Genomic DNA, 19802 nt, shown 5'->3' with positions numbered 1-19802 from the left:
CAGAAAAACAAATATTCGCTCAATTATAATTTCCAACTTGATATACGGGAGTGAAACGTGGACACTCAAAGAAGCAAATAAACAGAATCTATTGATTTTCGAGAGGAGAGTTCTGCGAAAAGTTTTGGCGCAATATGCGATAGAGGCGAGTGGCGGAAACGCTACAATCGTGAACTCGAAAAACTATATGCGCACCCATCTGTGATAACCATAACCATGATCAACACATTGAAATGGGCAGGTCACATATTAAGGGCTAACAAGGATTACCCACCTCAACAACAACTCTTCGGTAAATGCAGGGAAGGCTTAGATGGATAGGTGGCATAGAAGAACACGTATGCTTATTGGGATTTCGGGCATGGAAGACACAGACACGAAACCGAGACAATTGGAGGCATTTGGTACAGCAGGCGAAGACCCGACCAGGGTTCTCTAGCCAACAATGATGATGATATACTCCTAAGTTGCTATTTACTGCATTTGTTCGATCTACATTAGAATAAACCGTATTTATTTGGAGACCTTACCACCAATTCTCTATTTACAGAAACGAGTACAACAAGTTTTCCTTAAAAATGCTCCCTCTTCCCTGAACTTCTTTGATCCTGTACTATCATATAAATCCGGTTTACTTCTAATTAATCTCAAACAGCTACAAAGCAGAAGATCGATTTTGTCCCTGCCTTTTTTGCTTAATATTATCAGGGAGAAATTGACTGTTCCTCTCTTCTAGAAATGATTAACTTTTCGGTCCCTTCCAGATCTTTACGAAATAAATATACGTTTCATTTCGATAGGTTCAGAACAAATTATGTCTGCAATGCTCCTATTGCTCGCCCTCTTTATGAACTCAATGGGATCTCGAGTTCTATTGAATTCGATTTTACATTACCTAAACTATGTTTTTCTGCCCAATGAAACTGTCTTTTGTAATTTAACCTTTTAAGTACGATATTTTTGTAGTACTTAGTGAGTAAGAAAAATTGTAATTTGACTTAATTTTTTTTTTGTTAAATTTACTTTTGTAATAAGCAGACAGTAAGAACAATTATTTATTGCTTTCTGAAATTAAATAAAACATTTTTTTAATTTCTCTCAACCTGCTAATAATTGGGACCAATCATCATGATTATCTAGGAGTACCTCAGATCGCAGCACTACTGTTATCAAGATCCTAAATACATATTTACATGTAGAAAGCTTTATAAAAGTGATTCATATTCTTTTGCTTTCTCCATATACATACAGTCGTCGGCAATTATCTGTCTGAATTTAAGAGGCTGCCTCACAGTGCCAATCTGATACTTCAACCATTTCACCTATCCTGGTAATTTTCCAAGTTATTTGCTCTTAGTTGTTAATTATTCTAATGAATAAAAATAATATTTACTTATTTTTTTTGCGTCTTCCTTCAGTATATTATATTTTATTTCTACCCCCCTCTAATAGTAGGGCACTTTTCGTTTATTCCACTCCATGGCAATATTCATCAGGCTGGTGCCACGTATAAAATCAACCGCTACGATATTTGCATTTGCTCCCAAATCGTCGCGATAAAGCTGTGAAATGCGCCAATTCACTTGATCGGCCATTTTTCGCAGACCGCCATATTTATCGAGTATAACGCCCCACGTGTCGGGCGTAAGTTCGGCCATATCCGCTACGGGACGGCTTGATAAGCGACTGTAAAAACAAAACAATACGCAAATGAAATGTTGATAAAATTATTGAGAGGTATGCACCATAATCATAATAAATAAGTAGTGAGAGTAAATGAGGTTTACGATTTTTTGCTTATGCGCGCAAGTCTTTTTTCTATGTAAGAATGAAAGTTTTGAAGTTCAACGATATCAATGAATAACTAATACATACATATGTATATGAATTTTAACGCTTTAAGCTCGCGCACACTTTTTACAAAAGTAGGGTTTATAGTATAAGTACTTAAGTTTTTGTCAAGTAATGGTTGCCCAGAGAGTGGCCAATTTGGACGAAAGAAGTTTGGTTCATCCTTTGTGATACCATTGCAACAGGAGAAAAAGAGGTGAAGGAAAAAACGATAGGACGAAAGGAGAAGGGGTCGGGAGGGTTAAGTATTTGTGGACTATGAACGGTGACTAGTTTGCGGTTGTGTTAGCCTCTTTATGGTGCTGATGAAGTTGTTCAGATTTATGTTACCAGGACCAGCTATATCAGCAAGCGCAGAAAAGAAGTGAGAACCAAGATGCTTGAATCTTAATCCCGCGAGAGCTGGGCAGCTAAGAAGCAGGTGCTGAGATGATTCCACCTCATCATCCATACAGCTGACGCAAAAAGGACTCGAAGTAATTCCGAGTCTCACGGCATGTACACCGCGCGGATAGTGCCCCGTGAGGATGCCCACGAAATTTGAGAGAGGAGATTTTGTCATCCTCATTATGTCCCTCGAACGCCTCCTATCTAAACGTGGCCAGAAGGACTTCGCGACCTTACAAGTTCGTGTACATGCCCAGCGCTCGCTGAGTTGATGCAAAGCCCATCCTTCCAAGAGTAGAGCACAGGTTGTCAAGGGGATCCCGATCCTCTCCTTTCGCAGGCACATTACCTCACAGGTCCCTTGTCTAGCCAGCTTGTCAGCTTCGCAGGTTCCACTGTGATCAGTTACCCAATTTATCTTTATTTCGAAGAATTCTGATGCAATCGACAGAGAGACCAGGCATTCCCTGGCCAGCGGGCCCTAATTGCCGCTTGGCTATCGGAGTAAATATTTACCTTTTTAACAGTTATTACGCAAGTAAGTAGCCAGTCAGCTGTTTCTTTAATTGCGGCCAACTCTGCTTGGAACACACCGCAGTGATCCGGTAACCTGAATTTGAGTTTGATGGGGAGCTCTTTGCAGAATACTCCTCCTCAAACCCTACCGTCCAACTTCGAGCCATCCTTGAACAGGTTAACCAGGCCCTGTCCCTAAGTGTTGCCCCCGGTCCACTCCTCCCTTGATGGAATATGGGTAGAGAAATTTCCGCTTGGACTAAGCGAGAGCACACACTGATCCGTCGATGAGGGGATGAACTCAAAGTTTCTGAGGATACTTGAGTGCCCATATGTAAGATTCAGCTTATAGCCCAAGCCGCTCAGTCTGATTGCGGTACGTGCAGCACCAATTCTGCCTGCGATGTCTATACATAGGTACCACATTTAACATTACATTAAGCGCTGGAGTAGGAGTAGTTCGAAGCGTCCCACTGATTCCAATGAGTCCAGACCTTTGAACTCTCTCTAACTTTTTAATTGAGGGGTTGACACATGCCCTCATGAGGCATGCGTTCAGAGCCAGACCGGACGCAAAGATGGGAGTCATCTCAACCGCACCTACACCGCCAACCCAATGACGACGCGTTTGCCAGGGTTTTAACGGGACGGGGGCGGTCACGGCATTAGCCCACCAGCCATTTCTGTTAAGTTTCACCCTAACATACTCAGGTGGCAGAATGCCACAACCACCAGCACAGGGGTCAGAAGAAGAGGAATGCGGGGTTCGTCACCGTTCATGTTGTCAGAAAGGCCGTTAAGGCCGCAGATCATTTCCAGGGCGCACCATGCGGAGGCGATCTGCCCTACACCCCTAATTATATCGTATGTTGTACGATTCGAAGCACCCAAAAATGCATACTTAAATACTTCTATTAACAGTTAGTTTGGTTGCATGCAAATATTCACTATCTTAACTCAAGTTTTCAAAATCTACTTACGACACATCAAATTTGTTAATTGATCGCAAATACTTTTCCAAATTCGTCCATGTTTGCACGTTGCCCCAACGCTGTTCCACTGAACCAAACAGTGTGTGCGGAAATTCAGCCACCACTGCACTCTTATCGTAAGCCAAAATCACATTTTGCTGTCGTGACCAAATATCATTTAATGTGGCGCGCCACGATGCCGATGGATGAACTATAATATCACCGAATTGTTGTTGTAAGAAACTGACCAACAGCCGATGTACGCCAAGTCCCTTACCGAAACCTGCAATTAAAATGAAAACAAAAAAACGTATTGAACGAAATAATGAAAATTTTATGTTATTAAGTATTCACTACTTTTCGTGTTTCTCGTACAGTATTATTATTATTATTAGGCCTGTTGAGGTGCCCTATATTTTAAGGCTTTTTAATGTGTGTTCCTTTCATTTTTCTGCGGAGACATTCCCTCACACATATCTCAATGGCATGTATTTCTGCCTGGAAGATTGTTGGGTAGAGACCCATTGGAATCCATTTTTTGAATTTAGGCGTATTGATTCCCACCCCTGCTCTACCATTTCCTAATTTCGATCCATCAGTGTACCATATCTGAGGTCTGGGATCTGGGTTTGAAGGCGATAGAACTTTTTTTCCATGGGTTTGGGAGATAATTTAACCACCTTACCAGGAATAGGATGAGAAGGCTACATTCTCCATTTATAAAGTAATTCGCCAGTTGATCAAGCGAGAAAAAAACAGAATACTTGAGCTGCATTTCCTTCTAGTTTTTTAGCTTATGCAGGCACTTCAATGCAGATTCTAGTCACATAAGTTTGGCTGTATTATACATTCTGTCAAAAAAGTACCTATACACATATGCCAACGATTAGTCCAGTCATCAAAGCACCTTTTAATCAGCTCCTCCAGCGAATTCTCCTTAATGGCCTCTGTCGACTCAAAACGGCTTTCACGGAGTGACAATTTAAGTGTTGGGAAAAGGAAAAAGTCCCAGTCGGCTAAATTCGGTGAATACAGTGGTTGTTCGATGATATTTGTCGAGTTTTTGGTCAAAAAAGTGTTGAGCCTTGTGAGACGGTGCGTTATCTTGGTGCAAGATCCATGAGTCCAAACGTCGCATAACTTCCAAATAATATTCTATATTTACCGTAGCACCATTTGGAATGAATTTCGAGTGCACAACACCACGATAATCAAAGAAAACGAGTAGCATGGCTTTCACTTTTGATCGACTTTCAAGTGGTTTTTTTGGTTTCGGCTCATGTGGATAGCGCCATTCAGTCGCCTGTTGACTGGTTTACATGTCAAACTCCTATAATCACGTCTCATCACCTGTTATGATGCGCTGGATAAACGTTGGGTACGAGCTACCTCCCTCAAACTTAAATTATGGTTTTCCAGCACAATTCCCTTGACTTTGTCGACGTTTTAATCCGTTGAAGACGTTGATGGGTGACCAGATCGGGGCAAATCTTCCACGACTTCTCGGTCCTCTGCAAAAGCATTATACGACTCGTAGACCCGTGGTTTTGATAAAGCACACTCGCCATAGGCTTTCTGCAACATTTTCAGCGATTCGGCACACAAAATTTAAAATAAATTCTTTGTTCGGTAGTGAAAATCGCACACCTGCGGTTGACTTATATAATTAAATGCCAAAAACCAGCTAATCGACAGATCACGCTCAAACTCTGCGACACTATAGAGGACAGTTGTACCAACACTCCAGCAAAAAAAAACAATTAGACATACATATGTGTTACGCGCGCTTTTTAAATGAACACTTCCCGATATTTTTTGACAGAATGTAGGTACCAAAGAGTTTCCAAGAACGAAGTTTGATGCCATCTCAGAAGGGTTTTTAGGAGATGATTTTTTCATATTTGAAATACGCAGGCATGACTGCAATTGCCTATCAGGGTTGTAAACCACTTTTTCTATCAATTGATGTTTCATATCCATAATGAACATTGAACCTTAGACCAACCAACACGGCCAAATGTACCATACTTGGTGAAAAACGAATAGCTTTGCCATCAATTTACGGGACCTGTGAAGGTGCATTAGTTTTAGAATAGTTTTGGAAAGACTCAAGCGACAGACTCAGACACAAAGCTCGAATTAGAAGAAGGAGATACATAAGAGGTGTCATTTTGATATTCAAAGAAAAATGCTATTTTTTTTAATAAATATAAATGATCGGATGTTTATTTCATTATAAAGAGGAAGGTATGCCGTTAATAGTGGAAAATAACATCAAGCAAATGACCACCACGACCACGCTTACAGGACAATATCCTTTTTATGAAATTTTCCAAAGTGCAAAGTGGATGCCCTATGTCCTCGATAGCCTTACGAATTTCATCTTTGAGGTCTTGAATCGACCCTGGACTGTTGGCGTAGACCTTCTCTTTCACGTGGCCCCAAATAAAAAAGTCACAAGGTGTTAAATCACAAGATCTCGGATGCAAATTGTGATCACCTCTTCGAGAGATAATACGGTCCGAAAACTTTCCCCGTAAAAGATCAATGGGTTTCAAAGATCAAAGATCGTTGCTTGTGTGGCACATAGCGCCGTCTTGTTGAAAATAAACGTTGTCCAGATCAATACCATCCAATTCCGGCTATAAAAAATCGTTAATCATCTCTATTCTAATCTAAATAACACCTGTTATTGGAAAACCCTTATATAAATATACATATATGTGTATATGTGGCTGCTTGGCCGAGCTCCTCCTTCTGTTTGTGTTGTAGGTCTTGATGTATTTCTAGATATAAATGGAGCGACCTACAGTTTTATGCTGACTCCGAACGATAGATGGTTTTACGAGAAGCTTTTTCGTCGCAGAAATGCACTCGGAAGATTGCTATTGCCTGCCGAGGCATTTACGCACCAGCCCATTTGGCTACGGCGGCCGCTACAAAGTTTATTGCTTTTGTAAAATTGAGAGTAAGTTCAAGTATTTTTGATTATATTATATTTTCGAAATTCTATTAAGTTTTGCCGCATTATATAAACTAATCGCTAATAACTGCCATTTACAGTTTCTCTAATTAAGGAACTCTACTAAATAATTACGAAAACCAAAGAGGTATTTCTAATTTGCCACCTACAAATTCGAAGTGGTGAAAAATTGAATCTTCATCGTGCTTTTACTGTACAAGTAATTTAATTTTAAATAAACGATTCTGAACTCTACTTACCAACCGGAAACTCTTTCAGCCCAAATATCACAATCTCATTCGTTTCCAAGACAAACTCCTTCACTTGCTCGATAATTTCCGCTAGAGGTCGCTGACGCGTTACGCCATGATTGATATAAAATTTGTCGGGTGTATTTCGATAGTAACCGACGCGTATATCCAAATAACGCGCACCATGCAACAACTGACCACGTATATCATCATCCTGTGTCAGTGCATATTTAGTGACGAGTGTCTCACGCAGAAGAGGATCAAAATTCGGTCTATACGAACCGGAATCATGCGTGCCAGGTATGAAGAGATCACGCAAGCGCATGCCACCCACTACCGTACGCATTTCACGCATCCAACGAGGATAAGCGCGCAAACAAGTGCTGCCCAATATCACCCCGCTGCCATTCACATAACTCGCCCAGTAGCCATAGCAGTCAGTTTTGGCGGTCACATTGCGGGACATTGTATAATCGAAGGGCACGTCGGTAGTGAACCATTGTGAGGCAGCGCCTGGTTGTAGCGCAGCTACAATATCATTGGCACCATTATTCGAAATCCAATATTGACGCGACGGTGTTGCTGCTGTACGTGGCAATTCAGTCGGCAAACCATCTGAGTAACCACTGCCCTCGAAGGTGTTGCTTGCATTCAAATGCGTGTCGTGTCTGCGTTCGAGTAAGTAGCGTGTTGGCGAGGAAGTAGTGCGCTCGGTGATGCCATCGACTGGCACAAAACCACTGCCCTCCGCATTGTCGAAAGCCGCCAGCGGCGTGCCGGTAGTAAACTCAATTCGTTCAAACTTCTGCGGCTCTTGTGTGGTGATCAATATGTGATCGTCGCGGAGCGCAGGTGCATTCTTCCACGAGACCTCCAGATAACGATGTCGCGCGCTAATTGTCAGCCAGAGATGCAACTGATTCGGTTGGCTTTCAGGTCGCGTGGCGCTCAAATCGAGTATGTCATCATAGTTGTAAGGCAGCGCCGAGACTGTGCTTAGCGCAAGCAGTGCGCAAAAATGTAAAATTGCAAATAGTGAACACACATTGATTGTTGACATATTTTTAAATCGTAACCGCTGCATACTGGGTTTAGCGCCTTTGTGTATGTAACGAAATCACTTGTTTCACTTTCGCTTATCTTTGGCAGAGATCACTTCAATTAAATTGAATTAAAAGACTTTTCACTTTTTTGTGTTACTTTCGGTTAATTTTTGTATTCAATTTTGCTGATTTTCGCCGAAGTCGTGTGAGGAATTTAATTCGTTTTCACGCTCGTTATTCACTTAAGAAACAACGCCGTCCTCGCTTGCACTTTGAACGTTCGGGATAAATCGCATTCGAAGCGGCTGACTGGCTGCGCGTGCAATTTCAACCGTCCACGACGAGTGTTTGAGTCGTTCTAGATTTGTTTATGATAAATTTGATGCTCACAACTTAAAACAATAGTTGGATAATTTATATATACATACATACATATGTATGTATGTGCTTTTGTACCCATGTATGTATGTATGTGTGTGATTGCCAGTAAAGAAGATAGGAAGTGGTTGGGAAATAACAGTTTAAAAACTACTTCACGAAATTGGTAATTTCTCAATTTCTCAATAGAAAAGCGTCATTCTCAGTCATTTCCTCATTTTTGGAAGCCGATAAAAAAGAAAATTTAAATTAAAGCCGTTATTTTTACATAAAAAAAACACATCATTTACCGTTAGATTTGCTCGATCAGTGGGAAACTACTCGTAAATGGGATTTAAAAAATTGAATAGTAAAAAGAAAGAAATATAAATATAATTAATAGTATTCATTTAATTTTTTTCATTTATTACATATAATGACTGTTTTAATGAAGCGTGCCCGCCATATCTTAGAAATTATTTGACCAATTCGATTCTAGTGCATTGTATAGGCTTAAGTACTTATTATACTCAATATATCCAATGAATCATATAGTCACTACCATTAGCTATAATGGCTTCACATCTTCCAGTCATACATTTTGTTAATTTGAAGGTTGAGATAACCGCAAGTTGTGGAGGTTATCGGCTCCAAATCAACCGAATATGATATTTGTTTTCCTTCGAAGTTTTGCTTAACTATTGCCCCATAGGGTTTGCATCAGTCGATCGTGAAGGCCAATCCAATATTTCATTTTCATTCTGCAATTTCTCGTCCTCGATGCATGGGGTCGTTGTCTTATTGTAAAATCCAAAGTTGGCTACTTCTTCCAAACATTTTCGCAGTTGTATGCTTTTTGTTAAATTTTATTCATTAAAACTGCGTTCAAATTGGTGGTAAACACAATAAAGGAAAAACAGCCCCAAACATGAACATTACTGAATGCTTAACAGTTAGTTGAAGTTTTCGATTATTAGCAGTACACCAGGACCGTCGTACGTAACTATTCACCCCAAAAGGAAGATTCATGTGAAAATATTACGTTTGCCCAATTCCGTTCTGAATTTGCCTTAGCCCATGCAAGTCCTTTTTCAAAGTGCTCCGGAATATCAGGTCTTCTGTAAGTAAACGTCCTGGTACTGTGTCTCTGCATAGTAACTGGAGTAATACCAGTTTTCCTTAAAATAGCTAGCTAAGTTCGGCTGTATCACAACAACAAATCAATGGTTTACCGATCTTGCTTTGGAGAGCTATTTTTTGGGTCTCGTGTAGGGCCAACGTTATTAATTTCAGTATACGGTGCACTCATTTATTTATAAACATGACATTTTAGGACGTTTAAGGTTTTTACATAGGAACACTGCCTCAAATCGTTTTTCATAGTCGGAACTCATTTTGTAAATTTCTCACAAAACTAACAAATTGCACAATGCGTGTTGCAAAAAGGTTACATTTATTTAGCAACACTAACATTTATTTTATGACGGAATTCTAAGTTTGAATTTTGCCGATCACGCTTCCACTAGACAGATTCTATATATCAACAAAATTTTAAGTTCTGGTGAAAGTGATTTTTTTTAATTTATGCAGTGGGGTTCCTTTGTAATAAAAATAAATATTTCCTATCCTTCTGAACGGCTGGTTGATCGCTCAGTGAGAAAAGCAATAAGTCAGTAATGCGAAAATAATGGTAATATGTTGGTTAAAGTGGTGATTCATACAGAATCCAACTACCGCCTCCGCACCATTTTGTTGTTGGTAATTTGTAGTCAAGCATTGTTTTGTGTTGTCAGAGCATCTCGCCACAATTCGCATATAATGAGATTCTTCAACAAGATGTTTACATGAGGCAACAATCGCTTGGTGTAAACAGCCTTCTAACTAATCACTTTCAATAAATTTCGTCACCAGCCAACTTTGAGTCACTCAACTGTTCCTTCGAGGGGCTCTTCCTGTTTCCACTCTGCACTATGTGTGCGTTGTTTGTATCGAGTGGTTCCGTTTACAATTGTAATTAATATTTTATAAAATAAATAGAACACAATAAGAACTAAAAATTGGCACGTGTGAAAAGGGTAGGCAATTTTTTCACACCCGACTTCTCATCGAAAACTCTAAAGTTCTTAGCAGGTATATGCAAAATTCGTTCATTTATATAAAGAACTCAATATACCATACGTTAAAAAAGAAATGTTGAAAACTAACAAAAAATATGCCAATAGGCTTATTAGCGACTCTACCATTCGGGAGTGCGTAGATTTGAATATCCGTGCATTAAACAGCAAAAGGATAGAAAACGTTTTTTCTAATACCGGTCACCTCTAGATACGCAATGATAAACCTCCGATTGTATTTCGGCCATGAAAAAGCCCCTCATAAAACACAACCATCTGTCGTTCGGAGTCGGCTTAAAACTGTAGGTCCCTTCATTTGTGGGAAAACAATAAAAGCACACCACAAATAGGGGGAGGAGCGCGGCTTTAACTATAAATCTAAATAAAAGTACATACAAAAAACAAAAAAAAAAAATCTCATTTTACTTTTGTTTCAACTAAAAAACTTCTTATTTTAACTTTTGTTTCAACCAGTCGCCTCATGCAAACACCCTTATTATTTGCGCACACAATTCGACCGAAGAAAAAACGACTCTACCAAAGACCGTTTTTATAGTATAATTTAGAGCTTGGATATCAAATTATCGCTTGAGACCATGGCCATGGATCATGAAATGATTGCGTCTAATGACGTTCACAAACTTCTAGATGAACTTGAACTATCAGAAGAAGAAACTTCTGATTCTGAATAAATTGAGCTTAAATGCAGATTCAAAAATTAAGTCAAATTAAAAAAAATTAAAAATTACAAAAATTACAAAAAAAAATTAAAAATTACAAAAATTACAAAAAAAAAATTAAAAATTACAAAAATTACAAAAAAAAAATTGGGATACTAAATCGTAAGAATCCTCCTCGCGGTGTATCCTGGGTGTATGAGTACAGCTAATTCTAGACGTATTTTCTTTGTTCTAAACCCCTAGATTCTGAGTTTGAAACAAAAATACTGAATTTTTAAATTTTATGTCCGCCATTTTGGATCCGCCATTTTGAATTTCTCAAAGTTGACATTATATTCGTAATGTGCATTGTTCTAAACCCCTAGATTTTGAGTTTGAAGCAAAAATACGGATTTTTTTAAATTCATATCCGCCATTTTGGATCCGCCATTTTGAATTTTTTAATTTTGACTTCAGATTCGCATTCATAGAGTTAAAAAACTATAATAAACGTGGTTTTAATCGGTTTTATGGCCTTTTCCTAAGAAAAAAGAGTTTTGGCCACTCACTCGGGTCTTCTGGCCCAGTGTGCATGGTAGAGAGAAGTCAGAAGGTGTGGCCAACAGCAAGCCAGTAAGTATCCAGCGGTTTTGAAGGAATCAACTGATTTGATGATGTAATAAGGGATTTACAATAAAACTCAGAGATTGAGTTGGAGATATAAGAAATTAAACGCCAACGCCAAAATCAATGGATGGCCAAAACTTTTGATCTATCAATCTTGGCCTTTACAACGATTGATTGAAAGAGCGGGCACAATTCTGCTGTCGAATCCTCTATGCCTTGGCAATCGAAGTCACTCCCACAATTTTGCTTCGGATGCCAAACCTTGTAATCTGTTATCCTTGGCTTGGAACTTCAATGCAAAGACAATCAGTGAGATCTTAAAGTAATAGTTAATTTGATATCCGAAATACGATAGGCAGCAGCAATAAGCTACAGAATCAAAACATTGATTCCTATTTTTATATCCTTGTTCACTCCGCTCGAGAGCATAGCGCCTCGACAGGACTCTTCCATCGTACTTGGTTCTAGGCTTTGGCTTTTGCGCCGTCCCATGTGTTGTCGGCATTTGCTAGCTGCGCAACATCGATCTTCGCCAAGTAATCTTTGAGCGACCGCCACCTCTGCTCTCTTGCGGATTCCAATCCAGAGCCATTCTCGTGACGCTCTCTGGTGGGTTTCTAATATAGAATACTTGCATGTAAAAAGCTGCCAAAAGTGGATGAAACAATCACCCTTTGTAGGAATGGAATAGAATAGGAGTTGGAAAAGGACGAAAACCGTACTGACATCGTAGAGATCGAATGCTGACAAATAATTATAAAATTTTTAGGGCACTAGGTATCCTTCCCAAACAGATTTGAGCCAATTGAAAAGGCTGCTTACAAAAAAAAATCTCAGTGTGTGGCTATCACATGGATTACATTACTATATAATGGAAATTTGATGGACGGAATTTCTACCTGTGAAACCCTGCGGAAACAGAATGAAATAGAATTAAGAGTTTTCAAAGTTACTGGTTGCCGGTGATGTGAAATGGATAGTACACGACAAAATATTGGACATAGCGTATTGAAGTTTCTTAAATGGGAATAAAAATCTATGTTTTGGGGGTTTTGAAAAAGAATAATAAGCTGCTACTTCTAGAGATTTAAGCAAGTCGTTCTCTTCTATCATGACAATGCTACTTACTATAAATTACTACTTTACATTTTTAATGACGCGTTAGACACTTTGATGTTTTTATGCACCCATTCCTGATTATTCCCTCAGACTAATAGTTCCGGTCACTACTTTATTGAATTGACGAAGTAAAATTAAGTTCAATAAAAATACGAATGTGCACTTGAATAAGTTTTTCGCTCAGCAAACTTAGAAGTTCAACCCTAATGGCATAGCTCGCCTCACCGGACTATGCCGATCAAAATATATGTACATAGCTTCTACTCAAATATGAACGAGACGTTATCAATAAAACGGTCCGCGGATGACATATGGCAAAAATAATTTTTTTGTTTTTTGGTGGGACTGTTATAAGCTTACATGGCAAATTTCAGCGTGATATATCACATAGTTTGTTTTCTGTGCTACTGTAAACAAGTCAAGCTCGAGTGTGTTCTTCGAATTTAACGATGGAAATTCAAGTTGAACAAAGAATTTGTTTGAAATTTTGTTATTCCAACAAAATTTCGGCTTCAGACGCCTTAAAAATGTTGCAGGCAACCTATGGGGACTCTGCTCTATCGCGTGCACGTGTTTTCCAGTGGTACAAATCATTCAAAGAGGGCCGTACATCAACCCAAAAAACCACGCCAAAGTCGCTCAAAAATTAAGGTTATGCTGACTGTTTTTTTCGATTACGAAGGTGTGGTGCACTCGGAGTTCCTTCCGCAAGGCCGATCAGTTGACGCTGAATATTATTTAGACGTTTTAAAGCGTTTGCGCGAGAACATTCGTCTTAAAAGGAAGGAATTGTGGGACAACTAGTCATGGTTCTTGCATCACGATAATGCACCAGCTCACACATCACGCCTTGTTCGCGATTATTTGAACAAAAATAATGTTAATATCGTTCCGCAAGCACCGTATTCGCCTGATATGGCTCCATGTGACTTTTTCCTGTTTCCCAAGCTCAAGTTGCCGCTCCGTGGAAAACATTTTGAGACAATTGAAGTCATAAAAGAGAATTCGAAGAACACACTCGAGCTTGACTTGTTTACAGTAGCACAGAAAACAAACTATGTGACATATCGCGCTGAAATTTGCCATGTAAGCTTATAACAGTCCTACCAAAAAACAAAAAATTTATTTTTGCCATATGTCATCCGCGGACCGTTTTATTGATAACGTCTCGTTCATATTTGAGCAGAATGTATCTATGCAAATAAGTAACAAAGTTCACTAAAAACAACTTTACAAACAAGTTACAAGGTTACTTAAATTTGTTGTCCAACTTTTTGGACTACCCAATATTCAGATTCTGCTATTTTGGGTTTCAGTGATCAGTTCCTACTCTCAGATGCTCTCTTACTCTAAATTCTTGTGACACTGCACCAAATTGAGTACACGACCTAATCGCGGAAAACCTTCGAACATACTTTGTTTACAGACCTCAATTGGCTAGTAGCGGCATAAAAAATTAAAAACAATGTTTGTATAGATATATATATGTATGTATGTACATATATATGTACATATGTACGTATTCACGATGCGCTAAATAAGAATGCATTCTCGGACAAACGAGTTCAAATGAGTCAGTCATATCTAATGCATACGGACCTGCATAAGTGGCACACCTGTGTTGCAGTAGTAAATATGGATATATGTATGTATGTTATGTTGTGAATAAGTGTGAACATGAATGCGATTGTTTAATTTTTTATACCCAAATCAAAAAGGCGTAAGTATTTTTCACCTTTATTTGCGCATAGATTTACAACTTGGTTCAAAATAATAGGAGCGCGACTAATGCCAAGTTTTAACTTAATTTTTTGTTTTTGTATTTAAGTATTTGTATTTTATTTTGTATATAAGTATGTTTGTAGTGCATTGTACAACAAAAAAAAACATACTTCAACGTTTTAAACTTTGTGTAAAATTCACAAAACACAAAAAATTGTCAGCAAAATTTTCAGCTCTTAATCAGAAAATGGGGAAAATTACAAGGCATGCAGTTTTATGGGTCATTTAATTTTAGTAAATGCAAAGTGTAAGTTTCAAGTGGCTCGTAATTCTCGTTGACTTTTAACAATTTGTTTCTGTTTTTTGCTGAGGTGTTGAGAATTTTGTTGCGGAATAAAACGTTTAATACAGCTGTATGACCTCATTATTTGATGAAAAATGCTTTCCACTCATGAATTTTTTTAGGTTTTCTTAGGGCTGGGGACATAAGGAACCCGTAAGGGGCTAAATCTGGTGAATACGGTGGATGTTCCACCGATTCATGGAGATTTTGGCGATTGTCAAAATGCTCTCGAGACACGGTGCATTGTTCTGATGAAAATATATTAATATAAGTTTTTTCTTTTTCAACTGGTCCAAAAGGTTACAATAATATACAGAATTTATTGTTTTACCAGTTTGCAAGTAATCGACAAACCAGATCACGTCTTCAAGGCTTGTACGACCACGTTTAAATTTAGCAACTCAGCTTTCTATTGTACTAATTTATGGCAAAAAGTCCTTATACACTTTCAATATTCAGTCATAATTTTCATTTGCTTTTAAACCAAAATAAAAACTCATTCACTGAAAAACGATTTCAGAATTATTGTGGCGCAACTTTTGTAAACTTAGTAGATGGCATTTAATAGCAAGTAAATATCGTTCGTTAGTGGGTATAAAAATGCTCGCTCCATTTTTTCTGTTGTAATTATTTAAACTATCGAAGCATGATAGTTGATATCGAGGATTTTTTTGTTTTGTAAAGCAATTAAGTGATACTGCTTTGTGGAAATTCCTATTTATAAGTAATTACTAAAGATTATTGATATTTTCTCGTGCCGTACACACAAATGTACTTAAAATCAGGCGCAGTTACATTATGAAGAATCGTTGGACGGGACAAATAGACAACGTACTCGTATATTAATGTAGTGAAATAACGAAGTACCTCCTGTCTTCAAACAAACAGTCGGCGCACTCGCGTATCGGCACCCACGTCACTGTAGACAGTTATAATTTCGAGGTTGTAAAAGACTTCGTCTATTTAGGAACCAGCATTAACACCGATAACAATGTCAGCCTTGAAATCCAACGTAGAATCTCTCTTGCCAACAAGTGCTACTTTGGACTAAGTAGGCAACTGAGTAGTAAAGTCCTCTCTCGACGAACAAAACTAACACTCTACAAGACTCTCATCATGCCCGTCCTAACGTATGGCGCAGAAGCTTGGACGATGACAACATCCGATGAAGCGACGCTTGGAGTGTTCGAGAGAAAGATTCTGCGTAAGATTTTTGGACCTTTGCACGTTGGCAACGGCGAATATCGCAGACGATGGAACGATGAGCTGTATGAGCTTTACGACGACATAGACATAGCGCAACGAATAAAGATCCAGCGGCTACGTTGGCTGGGTCATGTCGTCCGAATGGATGCAAACGCTCCGGCTTTGAAAGTATTCGATGCGGTACCAGCTGGTGGTAGTAGAGGAAGAGGAAGGCCTCCTCTGCGTTGGAAAGATCAGGTGGAGAAGGACTTGGCTTCACTTGGTGTGTCCAATTGGCGCCGGTTAGCACGAGAAAGAAACGACTGGCGCGCTTTGTTAAACTCGGCCAAAATCGCGTAAGCGGTTATAGCGCCAATTAAGAAGAAGAGAAGAAGAAATAATTTTGTGACTTTAAGTAGATTTTTTATATGGGATTTTGGACTGTATAGAAGGCAGCTAGTTAATATCAAAATATTTCTCGCAAATTTCATATCAGGGTTACCGGAAGAGAACAAATTGTAAATATTGAATACATGGTATTCAAATTTGAATAGTCAGTGAAATATCTTTAACAGGCCAAGTTTTTGAAAAGTCTAGCGCATTGTATGAGAGATGGACGAAAGTTGCGGCCAGTGAGGGACACTACTTTGAATAAATGAATTCTACAAATTTTTGTGAAATAAGTGCTCAGTTATACCCTATGATCAGAAAGTACCGGGAATGTTTAATTTAAACGAACCGCGCACGTGGGAACCGGTCCATATTTATTTCTTATGTTGGTAGGACTGTAAGACACACATCTGCCACTTTTTAGCGCCATCGGATCATTAGTGCCTGCCTGGCCGGCTGGAAATGTGGGCAAACAATTCTCGGATTTCGCATGATGATAACGCGCCATCGCACCGAGCGCAAATTGTGCTGGATTATTTAACCAAACACCAAGTAAAGGGGTTTTCAATAAGGGCGGGTAGATGTTGAAATGGAATAAAATGGCGTTTGCTGTGTGGCACGTAGCGCCGTCCTGCTGGAACCACATGTCGTCTAGGTCCATATGGTTCAATATGGGCCATAAGAAATTGGAAGGGCCACCACGTCTACCGAAAAATGGGCGCAATGCGCGCAACGTTTGCGTTAATGAACACTCATTTTGATAATAAAGTTTTATCATTTGAACGTGCTGTTTAATCCTGTAACTTGCCATGATGATTTGGCATAAACAACTGAATAATAAACAAAAGATTTGACAAATGTCACCAAAACAAAATGGCTACCACAGGGCGCCAAAATCGACCCGCGCCAATTGAAAAATACCTGAAATAGCCCCGTGCGACTTGTTTTTGTTTCCAAATTTGAAGTTACCACTTCGTGGAAGGAGATTTCAGTCGATAGAGGAGTTCAAAGAGAAGGCGACGAAGGAGCTGAAGGCCATCCCTTCGTCGGCCTACCAGGGGGGCATGGAGCACTGGGTTAAACGTTGGCACATGTGTGTTGCTTCATACGGGTCATATTTTGAAGGAGATAAAATAAATTGGCCTGAAACTTAACTCTGCTTTGTTTTATTTAAACATTCCCGGTACTTTCAGAGCATAGGGTGCATAATACAAATGGAAGTTTTTAAATTGTGCTCCTACTACCACTCCTATACAACGATACAATTTTCAGTATGCCGCTGTGTTATACTATTGGTATATTTGATTTCATTTTCCAGCTTTCGTTTTATTTAGTTTTTATCACCAGCATAATTTTATTAATTTATTCAATCATTTCCATTCATTTCCGTTTTCAAATGAAATGTGCTAAACCATACGCTTGTGTCCGCTTTCACTTCGCATTCTTGTGCACCGTTCGTTTATTTATTTAGTTTGTTTAATGTTCATATGTTTATATGTGTGTATGTGTATACTTCTATTTACATTTTTCTTGTTTATTCTTGTTTTCAACACATCCACAATAAATCATAGTATCACCTGCACTCCCGCCTTTTTGGCAAACAAAAGCTTAGCCGCACATTCGCACTTGCCGACGCATCAGATTTGCATGAACGATATTGTACGCTATCGTAGCTTTTCACTCAATTTTAGCACTCACGCGCAGTCACCGAATTACCGTATCACCACTTTTCACGTGCTGTCGTAAGTCTCGACTGAAGCTTACCACTTCAACGACCTTTTCTGCTGCTCCGCATCTATCGCGATACTTACGCTGGCGGCGCTCCCATGCGCTAAGGTTTATAAATATTACATATAATTTACTATAAAACTTTTCTGACTTTTTATCTGAATTGTAAGGCAGCGCTTGAATATTTTTTTTTTGTGGGTGTAGAGAAAATATTTGCATACTCGTATATGAATAAACAAGTACCAAGTTCAAAAAAGAAATTATTCTACAGGGGTAAACTAGTCCCAGCTATCTGAATATGAGTACACTGGCGAATATAATTGGAAGCCATATTACTAAAGGGAAGGCCCTTGACCTCTTTACCTTGGTGAAAATATGGAAGTATCTGTGAGACGCCTTTACCAGAGCGCGACAGTAGCAGAGGTAGTGTGCAGCCTTCTCCATCTCCTTGTCTTTGCTGATGTTGTTATAGCATCATAAACATTCCCCATACAAACATGACAGTCCTTGGCCGAATATAAATCCGGTTCATTCTGATAAGGCAGAACCGACTGTCGAGGGATTGACCTCCATCTCGTTTTTGCTTCTTCTTATTTATTGCCGCCGTAACCGCCTAAACTATTTTGGCCTAGTTCAACAAATCACGAAAGTCGTTTCTTTCACGAGCTAACTGACACCAATTAGAAATGCCAAGCGGAGCCAAGTCTTTCACCACTTAAGAGGTGCGTCTGTGACCATTCCTACCACATGACCTAGCCAGCGGAGCCCCTGAATTGATTAATTCGCTGCGCCATGCACGCAGACATCTCATACAGCTCACCATCGTTTTCTACATTTGCCGTCTTCAACGGTCAAAGGTCCATAAATACTCTTGCAGAATCTTTCTCTCGAACACATCTCGTATGAGGTGTTGTTATCGTCCAAGCTTCTACAATAGGACCCGCGTTTCTACGGCAGTCGGTTCTATAGTGCAAAAATTACCCACATTTATGGTATATCCGCCCAATGACTGTCATTCCATCAGCATTCAACAAATATGTACGTATGGGAAATGTTTATGCTGCTACAACAACAACAACAACAACAACGGGCATGATAAGAGATGTTTACTACTACTACTGATGCTACTCAATTACTTACTTAATCCATATTAAAATTCGTGAACAAGAGATATTCTCCGTTGGATTTCAAGGCTGACGTTTATTATTATTATTATTTTTTTTTTATTATTATTATTTATTGCATCCCAAAAAAGGAGTAGGTATTTACATTAATTGGCGACAGCTTAGCTGCAAGCCAATAATTTATGACAGGTACAAAATATTACAATTAAAATACTACAATTAATAATATTATATAAAATAGTTAACAATTTTACAAACCGGAAAAGCGTTAACTGTAAAAAGTTTCGGACTATATGAGAAGAATTGAGTAAAGGTGCTTTCTGCATGTCGAATATTAAAGATTCTGGGAGTTGAAAATTTTTAACGTTGTCTGCTAAATTGTTATGCACGAGTCCGTGGGCTGAGATGATAATCGGTAGTACACCTTCCTTAACTTCCACTGGCATTTGACAT

General features: G+C 39.0%; 1 protein-coding gene across 7 annotated transcripts; it reads right to left on the bottom strand.

The window, feature by feature from the left end:
- Nucleotides 1-313: 313 nt before the first annotated feature.
- LOC129247328 (PI-PLC X domain-containing protein 1) lies at nucleotides 314-18383 on the bottom strand. 7 transcript variants are annotated; one of them, XR_008582551.1, is made up of 5 exons: nucleotides 18075-18375; nucleotides 6948-8339; nucleotides 3735-4008; nucleotides 1394-1686; nucleotides 314-1327 (listed from the first exon to the last, which is right to left on the bottom strand). XR_008582551.1 is itself a non-coding variant. In XM_054886420.1 (4 exons), the coding sequence occupies exons 2-4, from the start codon at nucleotides 8020-8022 to the stop codon at nucleotides 1446-1448; spliced, it is 1590 nt and encodes a 529-aa protein (XP_054742395.1). In that variant the 5' UTR covers nucleotides 8023-8339; nucleotides 18309-18383; the 3' UTR covers nucleotides 314-1445. The 7 variants fall into 7 exon arrangements, 6 of the variants coding, with proteins under 6 accessions (XP_054742395.1, XP_054742392.1, XP_054742390.1 ...); XM_054886420.1 differs by having other exon boundaries at nucleotides 314-1686; nucleotides 18309-18383; XM_054886417.1 differs by having other exon boundaries at nucleotides 314-1686; nucleotides 6948-8373; nucleotides 18021-18375.
- Between the last annotated feature and the right edge of the window lie 1419 nt (nucleotides 18384-19802).

The sequence above is a fragment of the Anastrepha obliqua genome, chromosome 5 (assembly GCF_027943255.1).
Source record: "Anastrepha obliqua isolate idAnaObli1 chromosome 5, idAnaObli1_1.0, whole genome shotgun sequence".
Lineage (NCBI taxonomy): Eukaryota > Metazoa > Arthropoda > Insecta > Diptera > Tephritidae > Anastrepha > Anastrepha obliqua.
Note: the sequence above shows the minus strand (reverse complement) of the source record. Positions and strands in the feature narration are given on the sequence as shown.